Source organism: Amphiura filiformis, chromosome 5 (genome assembly GCF_039555335.1).
Source record: "Amphiura filiformis chromosome 5, Afil_fr2py, whole genome shotgun sequence".
In the NCBI taxonomy this organism is placed as follows: domain Eukaryota; kingdom Metazoa; phylum Echinodermata; class Ophiuroidea; order Amphilepidida; family Amphiuridae; genus Amphiura; species Amphiura filiformis.
In genome coordinates this window covers 24,069,722-24,085,723 of record NC_092632.1, presented here as the reverse complement: position 1 = coordinate 24,085,723, position 16,002 = coordinate 24,069,722, and the positions used below count along the sequence as shown (strand labels likewise).

At 35.8% G+C, this 16,002-nt stretch overlaps 1 protein-coding gene across 1 annotated transcript in view; it reads left to right on the top strand.

Annotated features, from left to right (window-relative positions):
- The window catches only part of LOC140152833 (metabotropic glycine receptor-like), a 132,636-nt gene that overhangs the window by 96,986 nt on the left and 19,648 nt on the right, over positions 1–16,002 (top strand). Inside the window, exon 3 of the mRNA XM_072175348.1 lies at positions 15,105–15,440. Within this exon, the coding sequence (XP_072031449.1) occupies positions 15,105–15,440 (336 nt within the window). The remainder of the gene's footprint in view (positions 1–15,104; positions 15,441–16,002) is intronic.

Sequence of the window (16,002 nt, the reverse complement as noted above, 5' to 3'; positions counted from 1 at the left end):
ACAGAGCTCTATCGAAATAATTGCTGCTTCACCGAGATTCTTGAAAAGGAGGCTAGTCCAATCAACGATTCACCCCCACAGATGTGTGTTTAAAACGTGTGGGTGTTAAAGTGGGCTAACCCATTTGTTTTTAAGTGAACATTGGCTCTATATCAAAAACAATCGACATACATGCACCAAGATGAAATTTCATATCAAGGTCATTCAACCCAGGTGAAAACAACATGTCGTCACTGGGCGGTAAAATCTCATTTCATTCTAAATGTCACATGCAAAATCTCATATGCAACATTTTAGTTACCTTTAAACTTAACGCACCTTCTGATACTTTGTTTTTAACTCTAAACTATATGTGTCAGTATTTTAATACTGACCAAATTTTTTTTAAATGATCAAAAAACCAACACAATTTTCTAATTAAATTCTAAAAAGTAAATTCTAAAAAGTAAATTTAAAAAAATGACCAAATAACCAACACAATTTTCTAATTAAATTCTTTGAATTTTCAACAGTGTTTTGCGTCCCATTACCCATTTGTTGTTCTTTTCAACCCCCTTTTGACAATCCAGACCGATTGTCCCCACCCCACCCCCTCATTTCACTGCCGGATTGCCCCCCGGATTGGCGCTAATGCTTTAAATGATCCTTGGTTCCGCAGTAGTAAGCGAGTATGTAAGTTAGCCTTAATGTTTTGATGTTTTATATAATAACGTATACACGGTATCGTAATATTGCTTCTGATGAACTTATATAAGCAACTATAATAATGACGTCAGCCGAAAATGATAACACAATAAGGAATAAGAAAATCAGATAATGTTGAAAGGAAAATAATCATAGTAAGAATTAAATTAAACATCACTGCAACGTATTCAAGTTCAAGGGGAAATTCAAGGGGAACAGGTTATTTTAATTTGAATATTTATAACGCTTAGAATTTGGTAATGCACTTTTCATGTACTTAAAATAGACTCGATAATAATCGGATAGATTGCTGATTAGATTTGATTGGTTTGACATTTGCTGCTTTACAACATAAAACGAACAGTTACCTGACGACTAATTAAATACTTAATTAAAAAAATAGCATATAAGTGCAGCAAGCATACGTCCCACCTGATTCCTGCACCGTGAATACACCATACTCACTCATGCTCTCGAACACATTAAATCAACATAAACACACCTTTCCCACACACTACAAACACACCCCCTGTTTGTAAATACGTTCAAACGAGGACCTCGACTTTAGAAGGATCTAACCGAGGACTTACACGCCCGTTTTTAATCGACACACCGTGGACCTCACGCAAACACACCAGGCAACTTACTATCCAACTGAGACCCGTCCTATACCCGCTATGGGGGACCTATCTTATATGCTATCTTATATGCATATTTGCATCATTTACGTCATCCTGGGCATAGTTTCAAAACGAGGACACACCTCCAAACGAGGACGTCCTCGTTTTACGGTGTGTATCCATATGTAGGTCCTCGTTAGACGGCATTTACAAACGCACCCCCCCCACACACACACGACACCAACCACAAACAGCACATTATTATCAATTTTGCCAGTTGGTAAATACACCTATCTAAAAATGTTTTATGCTCAAACGTACCCCAACATAAACAAATTCACGTCTTGCATATGCATGTTCATGACATATTTTGTATGTACTATTTCAAAATTCTTACAGGGTCTATATCATGTATACAAACTTACCTCGACTTCACCTTTAATACAAATATACGTAAAGAAAATTACCATGTTAACGGTACCATCATGCCTCGCATATTCAGCACTAATACTACTGCGCTTAATGATGTCCCACAAGTAATTTTGGTAATACTAACTCCCGTACCAGGTCGTCCTGTATTATCTATAACAAATTCATCAACTCTCATCAGTGGTTTTCCGGTTCATATACTATCCACTTTCCTACAAGCAATATCCCCGATGGGATTCACTTTGCCGGCTAGGTTTTGCTTATTGTCTCCCTCATTATGCAATACTTTCCTTTAAGAGAACGAACATAACATTTGTCATAAATAAATGTATTTCATAGATATGTACAAGAATAACACTTTGTGATGTGTTTGGTTAATGAGGTATTTTATATTAGAGATCAAGTTTTAAAAAGAAATGCAAGTGCATAGGCTATTGAGCTGATTACTCCTCAAAAAACGTTTGGAATCTTTCCAAAACGGCTATATATCAGAAATATTTGGAACACATAATTCCATATTGTTTCATATCAATACAAACATTGTTCTCTCCTGTCAAAATGACACCAAATTCGTGACCATAACTTATTCCATGGTTGAGTAACTGCATTTGAAAGACAAGGAGGTCTCGAACAAAATGTGCCAAATCTGCCATTGGCTGCGCTATTTTCATCAGTAAACATGAGGAAGGACACTGCTTCATTAAAACAATCGCAACTTACAAAATTACAGAACCCATATGCATTCACAAAAGATCCTGAGGAATGGCATTCCACTTTTCAAGCAAGATCTGTCTTAAACCAGCCAAGGTGGTTTGATATGTCACTCTAGTGCACACAGCCCGATCAAGTTGGTCCCAGAGATGTTCTGTAGGATTTAAGTCCGGTATGGGCGGCCGTGAGGGCCAAAAGGGTCTCAAAACTACACAAGGGTCTCAAAAGTACAATAAGGTCTCAAAAACACACAAAGGTCTCAGAAATAAACACACAGTAATGTCTCAATAGCACAATACGGTCTCAAAAACAGAGAAAGGTCTCAAAAACAGAGATAGGTCTCAAATACAGAGAAAGGTCTCAAAAACAGAGAAAGGTCTCAAAAACAGAGCAAGGTCTCAAAAACAGAGAAAGGTCTCAAAAACAGAAAGGTCTCAAAAACAGAGAAAGGTCTCAAAAACAGAAAAAGGTCTCAAAAACAGAGAAAGGTCTCAAACACAGAGAAAGGTCTCAAAAAAGAGAAAGGTCTCAAAAACAGAGAAAGGTCTCAAAAACAGAGAAAGGTCTCAAAAACAGAAAAAGGTCTCAAAAACACGTTAAGGTCTCAAAAACACGTTATGGTCTCAAAAACACGTTATGGTCTCAAAAACACGCTATGGTCTCAAAAACACGTTATGGTCTTAAAAACACGTTATGGTCTCAAAACACGTTATGGTCTCAAAAACACGTTATGGTCTCAAAAACACATTCTGGTCTCAAAACACGTTATGGTCTCAAAACCACGTTATGGTCTCTAAAACACGTTATGGTCTCAAAAACACGTTATGGTCTCAAAAACACGTTATGGTCTCAAAACACGTTATGGTCTCAAAAACACGTTATGGTCTCAAAAACACATTATGGTCTCAAAAACACGTTATGGTCTCAAAAACACGTTATGGTCTCAAAAATACGTCAATGTCTCAAACCAGGTATTACAACCGACCGTTATATGTGCAGTACCGCATGCACTAGTACTATACTGCACACATCAGCAGGCGAAACTACACATTCCGTCACGCACTTCCGCATGAGGAACTACATATCCCAACTTGCATTTCCGCATGCGGTGATGCAGGTCGGGATGTGCAGTTCCGCATGGGGAACTGCAATATTTTTGGTGTATTTCCGCATGGGGAATTTCGGTATATAGGCCTATGGATGGGTCATTTTGTTTTCAAAATTGTCTTAATTTCTTTTGGAAAATAGACCAACTTTGCATCACTGCAGCCAAAATGTTTCTCAAATTGCTTGCGGTTGTAAGTTGTAAAAACTAAGACAATTTGTGTTAGACAATTTGTGTTAGATTTGGCCAAAACTTTTGTCCAAATTTCTTACAAAATTACAAGTTGGACTTAAAAAGTCTTATCATATAATGCGACTGAAAAGAAATTTTGCATATTTGAACACGTTCCTAACGTTTTCCTACACCTTTTAGGGTGTAATATAGAAACGTTGCTCAAAATATATGTGCCAAAAATTGCTTGCTCCCCCCCCCTCTCCCACCCTTTCAACCTGCCAAAAATTACTTGATCCGCCCTTTCGACCTGCCAAAAATGCTCCCTCCTTTGACATGCCAAAAAATCTTTGCGTCCCCCCCCTATAATTCACCACCCGGTCCCGGGGGTACAATTTATTGCACCACCCCTGACAAGTTCAGGCGCCTAGAGGTGTAAATCATGAATTGAATAGAAATTTAGTATGAAATGGGTCTATTGAGAAGATTGATCAATTTTGTCCAGGTATTTGGAACATGGGATCACTCAGGGTCCACCCCATATCCATGTTGGTATATCACTGTGGAGGATGAATCTTATTCAAAAATTGAGTTTTATTGGAATTCAGCAGCAGGCATTGCATTCACTAATTTGGATATTTTCAAAACAACTTGCACCTCCCCTCATCAAAACAAAACTTCACTGAAACCCTCAGTTTTTGGCAAAAATCAATGCCTGTTTTACACCACAGAAAAAAAGTCTTCTTTGTGCAAGGGGTAAATGTGAAAGATAAAAAGCATCACAAAGAGAATATTTTGAGGCAATTTATGAATTGTTTTCAGCTCAAAAACATTGACATATTTTGCTTAAAATTGTTTTCCTTATAAATTTGGTTTTTTTTCTTGTTTCACCCCTTGCCATTAAAAAAGCTCAACAATTAACTTGTCTAATATTGATCAGCCCATACACCAGTCACCATGAAAACAAACACATAGATACATGTCAAATTGTATTCTTATTTATAGTCACTTTATTTTTCTAAACACACACAAGTATTCCAACATGTGGTCAGTATACATGTATGATTCAAACAAAAATACACAAAGTTGTAAAACCTAAAGCATGTGTTACATTTTTAGAATTATTAATAAATTTGTTGTTTAAAATTATCAAATTTTACTAGCAGTGCACGTATTATTTTGAATATGCATAATTAACATTAAAAGTTGGGTTGTTTGTCTGTCACTTTTTAATTGATTTAAGGAATATCAACAAGGAATTACAAGAATCATAACAAAGCAGCCATGAAAGTGAAAATTTTAGCTCTTTTGACTTTGGGAACTCAGGCCTGTACATGGGGGAGTGGGGAGGGGTGCGACCACACCTTCACCCCCAAATTTGCACAAGTATACACAAAGTACCAAAATATCACATTTTTGTGAGCATAGCAAGCAAAAAAATCAGGTTTTTTAACGCTTTTTTGGTCAAAAAAGGTGAAAATTCCACTTTTCACAATATCACCCCCCTGAAAAAAAAAATTAAAAAAATAAATAAATAATGGTATTTATACAGCGCTTTTCACATGTGAACATGTACCAAAGCGCTTTTACATTTATTCCGCCGTCATTAGAATATGTCAGCTGCCATACAATGCCCAAGGCATGCTCATACCTTTGGGCGGCGCTCAATTGACAGTATTCATAACAGCTCCCCATTTCACACCTGGGTGGAGAGGAGTAATCGAGATAAAGTGCCTTACTCAAGGGCACAACACGATGGCGTCGCCGGGGCTCGAACCCGCAACCTTCCGATTATGAGTCCTAGCCCGTTCCGCTCGGCCACCGTGCTCCAAAAAAAAAAGTGCACTTTCTCAAAATCAGCACCTCCAAAAAAATTCTGCGTACTACGGGCCTGAGGGAACTGTGACAAGCCCTCTAAACTTGCAGCTAAAGAGCATTACTTCTTGTCATTTATATAAAGCACTTATGATTTAGAGCTAATAATTCTGTTTGTACTGAATTTATTCCTAAAAATCACGGAATTCACCTTTAATGCCAAATTTGAGTACTTTCTACCACTTTTATGAAAGTACATAAAAGATTCTGAATCAGCACCCCAAAATTGACTAAGAACACTTCTCAAACCTTGCATAGCTTTCTGTGTAGACCTCAGTCCGAAACCCCGTCAGTCCGACACCAGCGCCTTAGACCGCTCGGCTATCAAGGCTTGATGGTGTCATGATGAAAATTTAAAAATATAATCGCAACTTCATTACTTCAACATACCACGTGACAAGCAAATACAGAAAACGTACCATATTTTGGAATTTTATTTGTTTATGTGTATTAATAGCGCTCAATTGTTGATAACTGCGTGTTTTATATACAGAAATAGGAATGAGGCTATACACGCACAATATTATAATAGATTTTGATTCACACGAACTCGCCGTATACTAAAAGCATAGATTATCAATGAGGCGTGGCCTACCATTTTTCTTGTAGCTTCTTTTATACACGTCGATGTTTTCATCAATTACACAATTAATCCACATTAGACCCATAATTTTATTTCAGGAAATAAAATATTAGATTACCATAAAAACGAAACAGTTATCATTGGTTGGGTCTAATGTAATTTATACATGGAATTTTCAACGTTTTTTCTATCGCCATTCTCGCTCAATTAAAAAAGTATTTTGGCGTATATAAAATTGAAATAAAATTTTCTGCCTCATAAACGACATCAAATGTGCCACAAATTGGGTATATGATGTGCAGTTAATATTCATATTTTCTTTTATACAGAGGATGCTTCAGTTTTGACAGGAAAAATATTTTCTTGAAAACCCTCTCACTCGGTTATTTTAAAAGGTAACCACGCTTCCCTAGAATGTACAATAATTACAATTAAAATTTGTCTTATTCTAACAGCAAGCGTTTCTAAAATGCAGTATGGCGAAATGTGGTGTAGATATTTTAACAAACCATCTAACCCAATAAGTATGATAGGGCCTATATTATGATGAGCTTAGTAACTTAATTTAGCATGTGATCCTAGCATCCTATTTTATTACATTTTTCAGTTGGTAAGAGCGACAAAAACGGATTCACAAAATTTCAATCCGATTTTGCGTTTGCGAGTTACGCATGATTATGTGTATTATTCCATAGGCCACTGTTGTAATTTCGATCTGGTATAGGCCTACCGGTACCAGAACAAAATTCAAATTTTTTGCTAAATGAATTAATCTGCAAGAAATATTTAGTACATAAACATTATGCAGCCAAAATTTCCCAATGGTATAAAAATCTCAACTTTTTTGTTGTTGAAAAAGTGGGGGATGAGGCTGTGGATCACGAAATGCCCTTTTAACTGCATGTCAAAGCACGTAGCCATTTGACTTAAACTTTTGATTAATACATCCAATTCGGAAATGTACCAAAATTGCATTTCCCCATGCGGAAATACACCAAATATATTGCAGTTCCATACGGAAATACACCAAAAATATTGCAGTTCCCCATGCGGGACTGCAAGCGGATGTTGCAGTACTGTATGCGGTACTGCATATATACGGTCGGTTGTAATACCTGATTTGAGACCTAGACGTGTTTTTGAGACCAAGATGTGTTTTTGAGACCAAGACGTACTTTTGAGACCCTTTTGGCACTCACGGCGCGGCCGCCGGGGTCAAAAGGGTCAACGCCGAGGAATACTATGGGCGGCCGTGTGTGCCAAAAGGGTGTCAAAATACGTTCATGTCTCAAAAACACGTCTAGGTCTCAAATCAGGTATTACAAAGTCAACCGACCGTTATGTGCAGTCTATGTCTCTGAGGTATATGTCTCTGTTTTTGAGACCATAACGTGTTTTTGAGACCATAACGTGTTTTTGAGACCATAACGTGTTTTTGAGACCATAACGTGTTTTTGAGACCATAACGTGTTTTTGAGACCATAATGTGTTTTGAGACCATAACGTGTTTTTGAGACCATAACGTGTTTTGAGACCATAACGTGTTTTTGAGACCATAACGTGTTTTTTTGAGACCATAGCGTGTTTTTGAGACCATAACGTGTTTTTGAGACCATAACGTGTTTTTGAGACCTTAACGTGTTTTTGAGACCTTTTTCTGTATTTGAGACCTTTCCCTGTTTTTGAGACCTTTCTCTGTTTTTGAGACCTTTCTCTTATTTTGAGACCTTTCTCTGTATTTGAGACCTTTCTCTGTTTTTGAGACCTCTCTCTGTTTTTGAGACCTTTTTCTGTTTTTGAGACCTTTTCTGTTTTAGAGACCTTTCTCTGTTTTTGAGACCTTTCTCTTTTTTTGTGACCTTTCTTTGATTATGAGACCTTTCTCTGTTTTTGAGACCATTTGAGACCTTTCTCTGTTTTTGAGACCTTTCTCTGTTTTTGAGACCTTTCTCTGTTTTTGAGACCTTTTTCTGTTTTTGAGATCTTTCTCTGTTTTTGAGACCTTTCTCTGTTTTTGAGACCTTTCCCTGTTTTTGAGACCTTTCTCTGTTTTTGAGACCTTTCTCTGTATTTGAGACCTTTCTCTGTTTTTGAGACCTTTCTCTGTGTTTGAAACCTTTTTCTGTTTTTGAGACCTTTCTCTGTTTTTGAGACCTTTCTCTGTATTTGAGACCTTTCTCTTTTTTTGAGACCTTATTGTACTATTGAGAGCTTGTTGTGTGTTTGTTTCTGAGACCTTTCTCTGTTTTTGAGACCTTATTATACTTTTGAGACCTTATTGTGTGTTTATTTCTGAGACCTTTATGTGTTTTTGAGACCTTATTATACGTTTGAGACCTTATTGTGTGTTTATTTCTGAGACCTTTGTGTGTTTTTGAGACCTTATTGTACTTTTGAGACCCGTGTGTGATTTTGAGACCCTTTTGGCCCTCATGGCCGCCCATAGTCCGGGCTATTGGCTGGTCACTCCATTCGTTGAATTTCTTCTTCTTGCAGGAAGTCATTTACAACTCTTGCCCTGTGTGGTCTAGCGTTATCATCGTGTAGAGCAGCGTTCGGGCCAAGGTTTGGCGAAAATGGGACTGCGACTGGCTGAAGGATGTCACCTCGATAGTTGATTGCATTGAGATTTCCGTTGGCATCTACCAGTCTGGTCTTTCCTGTCATCGATATTCCCACCAAAGGTTGTTAATTTTCAATGTAGCAATCTGCAAAACGTTCATCACGTCTTCTCCACACTCCCACTAGCTCGGAGATCAGATTCTCTGCAGAGAGATTGACTTGCGTTAATCCATTTCGATCCACCTGTAGAACGTTTAATCATATCCTCGCACCTTTCATTCAAAATGATATACTGCAAACAATTTTTGCTTAATTCGTTTATTCTTGCATTAACCCACTCATTCATTCATTCAAATTAATGAGATGAGTGCAGACACTGGTCAGTTTGGCACATTTTCTTTGAGACCTCTCTGTCTTTCAAAGAAAGTTATTCTGCCGTGGAATACGTTATCGTCACAAATGAGGTGTCATTGTTGACACTTGCCAGGAAACAACAATGTTTTCACTGATATGAAACAACATATGGAGATAGATTTCAAAAATTCTGATATACAGCCGGGTTTTTTTAGGAGTTTATTAACATGACACCATGGTCACACCGCTGCCTTTGACTGCATTTGAGTATATTTTCTTGATTTTGAACATTCATTCCATTCCGTTTTTAATATCGATCAGTATATAATATTGCTTTTTATTTATATAGTATTTGACCTTGAGACTGTAAAACTTATTTGAGCACTCGTCTAACTGAGACATTTAACACATCTAACGAGGGGGCAGGGTAGTTGCAACTCGTCTGTATTTTAGCTATACACCTCGGATGTCTATAATTGTCGGACATCCCTGGATAGGTATCATGTGTCCTGACCTAACAGTAACGTTTGAAATTGTGATTTATTTGATAAACTTCATCTTTTAACCCTAAGTTAACTGCGACATTTTTGTAACACGTCTCATGATGGAGGAGGGGGTACTTGCAACCCGTCTCGATTTTCGTTATCTTAGATGTTTATGATTTTGGTACCAATGGATAGGTATGGGTTTCCTCGTTCCATCGATGCAAAAAACAACAGCAACCATCAAATATTCAAAATAATTGACCAAAACCTCGAACATGTCTGTTTTTCAATCAATATTGATCAACAATTGGATTTTAGCCAAGAATCATACATTTTAGACGGCCTCCCTAAGCCTAAGCCGAGTCCAATTGTGTTTGCGTTTTGCTAAAATGAGCGCACATGATGTCCGGCCGATTACATGGAGCCATTTGGCGATTTGTTTGAGCATTTTACGCATCATTTCCTTTTCAATTCCATTGTTTAGATGAGACTTAAATAGAAAATGCCGATTTCACTTGTTGTTCAGCTTCAATTTCTGATTTTTTTTTTAATTACAGACTATCTAAGATTTATTTTGCTTACAATATTCATGAAAGATGTTTGTTTCATCAAATCCACTGTGGCATTGGTTAAATGGCGGATTACAAAGCCTTTATTATATATGCATGTATCTTAATGAATACAGGAGAACTCCCTTGGTAGAGCTTGATTAATTGACCTGGTTAAAAAAGCCTTGTAGAAATGCGATTGCGAGTGTCAAAAGTACTCATTGAAAATAATCTTCAATCCGTTTAAGCGCCATAAATGTGAAAAGAGTTGACATGAAATATGTGAAAGGTACTCCACTTCTGTGTCCGTGAGGCCCTGATACGTCAAGATTATATTCAAGTGCCTCCGGAATGATTTTAAATGATGTTTTGGTGGAAACTGAATTCCTTTTACAAATGCCAGAGTGTGATTTATCAATAAACATAGATGTTGACGTTATTGCTGGACACTTTGGTACAAACATAAAATTCCCGAAGTGGATAAATATATTGATACTTTTTTGTTTGTTTGTTTTTTATTTGGTGTGGTTTTTCAACATTACAATTATTTACTTCGTACTCTACAGTGTACGTGTTCCGGACATTGCAAACTCACAATATTTGTTTAGTTGTTTCATTTTGTTCTGTTTTTTTACGAGAAAAAAGTGGATCGTGGTTTACATGATATTTGTCTGAGCGTAAACAAGGTTTTTACATTGTTAATACTGTTTCCGAACCATTAGATGGAATTGTAGTTACAAACATAAAATCCCCGAAGTGAATAAATATATTGATTACTTTTTCTTCTTCCTTTTTTTTTTGGGGGTGTTTATTTTTATTTTTATTTTTGGCATTGCAATTAGATAGTATTGTTTACTTCGTACTATACAGTGCATGTACGTGCTCCAGACTATAAAAACTCACAATTTTTGTTTACTTGTTTCATTCTCAATCAATCATCGTATATTTTTGAATAAGAATGGAAAAATACCTTCCTTGTAAATGTTAAAAACCTTTTTAGTCTTTAATGTAGTATGTAAAAATCTCAAAAACCACGAGTCCATTGACGTCAGGTTTTGAGGACAATGCTCGAACGAATAATGAAATGCTAAAGTGTTGCCCGAAACCTTTGTGGTGATATACAGGCTGTATCAAAATGATTGGTAAACATCGGTTTGCAGTGATTATGGACCGGACATGACTTCCACATTAAAATGCAACGTGAGATCCGCATAATTTGTTGATTAATGCCATAAACAGTCATATAACAGTAAATTATGGTCATTTCAAGAGAATCACTGTGTTGTCTAGATCATGAGACAATGAGAACAGTCGTTTTTTCCATGGTATTCGTAGGTAACCTTAGCGAAAACGTCAAAAGTTACCTTCGAATAAATCAATTTGGACACAAATTACTCAGAAACCAGAAGGTCGGTAAACATTTAAAATGAAGCACACATGATAGTTGACAAATCCAAGTATTTATCCTCTTCTAATCTTCTTCGAATCTGATTTTTCTTTCAAATGAGCAGACCGTCGTCTATTTCAGTACATATTTTTCAACAAGTAAGCCGTATTCAGTTTTGCATGGTGGGCATGTATGTGAATTCGCAAATTTCATTGACATATGATTGGATAGCAAACATACAGGCCTTCGTTATGTACCAATATGGGCATTGGCATGAATGGCGGTGTTTCACAATACTGTCATGATGTCAAATTGTATTCGTAGGTAACATTCGGTTACCGAAATTTACCTACGAATACTTGCTTTTATTGTTGACATCTCAGAAATATTTAAACGCAGGCTATTAAAACTTGGTAGAAATAAAGAGTGTATTGCCCTGCACCTATTGCTTAACTATTGTTTACTATTCTCTCAGTTTGTGGAAATGACACAGCTTTTAACATGTATTCGGAGGTAATGCATATTTTTTACCAAACCTACCTTTGTGCCATTTAGAATTTCTGGCAGCTAAACACAATGATAAAGATGTCTGAATGCAATGCATTTCACTATTGGACATATCAAAGCTTGTATCAATTGCGCATTTATTAGTGATTTCCATTTTTTAAAGATATATCTAGTGCTATGAAAAAATTGTATTCGTAGGTAATGTAAAAAATACCACTCAAAAATTATCACAAAAATTCATAATTATGTACAAATATGTGAAAAATTGAACAGGCAATCTTTGAATACACACCTTTCAGGAAATCAATTTAGATTCAATCCAATGACTTCTTTTCATAACTGATTTAGATGTTTTTAAAAATACTTTAAGAAATATTTTGAAAAAATGGGTAAAAATAGCATGTTTTGGGGTCTCTGTGTCTAGGTTTTTCACAGAAGGGGGTCTTATTATATATGGCGCGAAGCGTATGATCAAGGCGAATAAACACAATACAAAAACGAATGCCAATTGAATAATACTTTTAAGTTATGGCCCTGAACATGCCGTGTACACTTTTCGTTGGATTCGACCATATAGACAGCACTATTTTAAAGTATTCAGCGTATGTTTTCAATAAAATGATGGATGTATTAAACATCTATTTATTCTATTCTTTTATTTATAAAATAATGTTTATACTAATTATTTGATGTTTACCATATAGTCATGCCTTCGAAATTAATAATATCTTTCTAACTTTGTCAGAGTATTTTGCTTGGAAGGACGGATGTATCTTTTAGTGTATCTATTTTAAGGTCTGAAAATGAAAGGCAATTACTTATGATAAAAGAATCATGAAAGCGAATATATTTTTAGGAATTACATATTAATACTACTGATTTTTGGATATTAACAATAATTTTAATCATGTAATACAAGTAACACGAGTCGTGATAATGCAGGCATGGTACATGTATGACATTGTAATAGGTCAATCAAAATAACATTATTTCCCTTTAAACTAGAGGTAAAATAAAGTACAAATATGAATATTATGATATTAACTTGTAAGTTAAATCTGAATGAAGTACAGCAATAACTAATGAATATTAAATGAAGTATATAAAGAATATTAAAGGGTAATTTGCCAGACTTATTTGCGCTCATGTAACATGAGAATTTGGTTAAGTTACAATGATTGTTGGATTATGGTATGGTGATTGTGATATATGTCTTTAAGTGGCGGCTTCAGGAATTTTATTATAATACAGAGGGATGAAATGGGGGCCAAACTTGTGAAAATGTCTTACATCAGACGATGTGGCCAAAAAAATTGGTATTAGTGAACAATACTCGTTTCTAGAACTAAAAATAAAATCGGATTTCCTATCAGCGCAAAACCGCAATGGAAACCCGATATGTTATGATATTATTATGAACAGCAACAGATTCTCTGTAATACTTTTTTAATGTTCTGCGCAATTGATAAAATGACCTTTTGAAAAGAGCTTAGCTGATCCCGACAGAAATATAGAGCTTCAAAGATTCGTTACAACAAGGGCTTCTTTTTCCAATTATGGCTATTTAAGATGGATTCACGTTGTATTACCCTGTTTATTCTTTATATTCCATTGAAATTGAACGAGGGGCATTCCGGGGGGGGGGGGGGCATTGTAAACATTGATATCGTCGAATGAATTATTTTCTATGGGAAATGCTGACACCAAATTGCATGTTTTCTAATTTGAGGAACATTTGATATTCCAGTTAGTTGCAATCTATATACCCATTATGGAAGACATGTCCTTAATATTCGACACAGGGATTGTGAATCTCAAATGAGGTTACATGAATGGGTGACTCTACTGATTGGAAATTTAAAGACATATTGTAACATTTGCTAAGGAAGACACCCACAATCTTGTTCAAAATTAAGATATTTACACGATGTAATGTTATACAAATATTGAATGTTTATGAGTCCAATGGTAAGAATATTTCAATGAGGTGAAATATGGACTGTTCCATTCAACGAGGCTTTGCCAAGTTTAATGGAACAGTTCATATTTCACCAAACAACAATATTCTTCCCATTGAACGAACAAAAACACTCAAAATGTGTTTTATATAACTCATATAAAATTCAGTTTATCTTTCACTTAATTTTATAATTCACCAGGAAAACAAATTAAATTACAAAAATATTACAAACTGTATTTATTTTAGAAGCGATACCTACACCTATAATTGGCGAATCGAGGTGGTCACCGTTCCCGATATACGTCCGCGTCTCTAGGCGTTGCCATGGTAGCTGCGCGCCAGTGCAATTGAAAATGGACTATTGCACTGGCGCGGAGTGCAATAGTCCTTTTCTATAAATAGCAAAAATATTCAATAATAATTGACCAATCAAATGATAAGAATCTTTGTACCTTATATAAATTTGAATAATACCCTTCAAAAAGTCTAAAGCTTTAGGTGCTGTATGATCGTATGATCGAAATATTATAGCGGAGCGCATACGCGATATTCACGACAATGTACGTACATGGCGTTTGGAATAGTCATAACACATCAACAGGACCGGCCTATGCTACAACATAGCTTTATTTTTTTCGACAAGTAGAAAAGGAATATGAAAATGTATTTCCATTGGTGATGTGTAGTATGTCGTCAAAGTTGTTTCTGTGTGATTTAGAGGTTTTGTTTGAAAGTGACAGTCAATTTACTTCACCTGGTCCAGTTATAACTAATTCACAAGGTACTGATCACTTAAGTATCGGGTGGACCAACTAGGTTTTTACTTTACCTTATGTATCTCCATGTATCTTTGGATGTAGATGCTTAATGGCATGTGATTAAAGCTATTGTTGGGTAAATAATTTTGCTTTACTGACATATGAGTCGGATAAACAAAGAGATCCCTAGCTGTAATGTTAATAATTTTTGAATTGTAAAAACATTTGAGATACACGCTAAACGTATACGTCAATTTATTGCTTGTTATGTATTAATTGTGCATGTTTGCATTCCATATTTTAACCTTGAAGTTGCAAATATTTTATGTTACAAGTTTCTTTAAATTTGTTCTTTACTTTTTCAGTGTGAATTCATACCTGGCCAAGGATTCAAAAATGGAGCATATCAATGCACATGCGCAGATCACTACTACTTCCCGATAGCAAATGGATCAAAGAGATACAATGGCTCAGAAATTGAACTGGAATACCAGAAACTTATTGCACGGGACAAGAGTAAATATCTGACAGATTTCAAATGTTTGCCCTGTGCAGAAGGATGTGACACATGTGAAAATGACAAGCCATGTTTCATCGACAACAATCAGATTTTACGAGCCGTGATCTTGGCTATACAGTCTCTCTTTATTGTACTCGCGCTTCTACTTATAGGAGTTGTGATCAAATATAGGAGTTTAAAGGTCAGTGTTTCTACATAGAGAAATAATTTTAATTATCTTTAGTTATTTGTTGGTCAAATAAGGCACCACATCGAATTTGGTCCTATTGAACTATCGGTGCCCGGTTAGGTACTGATGACTCTCAACATCACTCCCTGGAGATGTCAGCATATCGATATACCAGTCCCTTGCCTTTATTGATAAACATTGAGGTCACCTCATCTATAGACAATCAAATTTGGCTGATAAGGTGTATGTCAGGGGTGTATTAAACTTGGGACATGCATGTGTAGTATCAATATGCAAAAAAACCATTCATGTGTGCATAATGGCTGAATCTATGATTTAAGCATAATAATGAACATTTGCATAGTGTTATTGTTTTTCATTTAAATAAAAAACGAATGCATTGTACAAATGTTCAGGGTAGGATAAAAAGTGCCATCGGTACCTCTTCGGGCACCGACAGCGCTATAGGATCAAAAAGGATGTTGTGCCTAAATGAATAACAAATAATAGAGATAATAATAATAAAGAACAAAAAAAAAAGATTAGTTTTCATTGTTTATTCTTTAGATTTGCA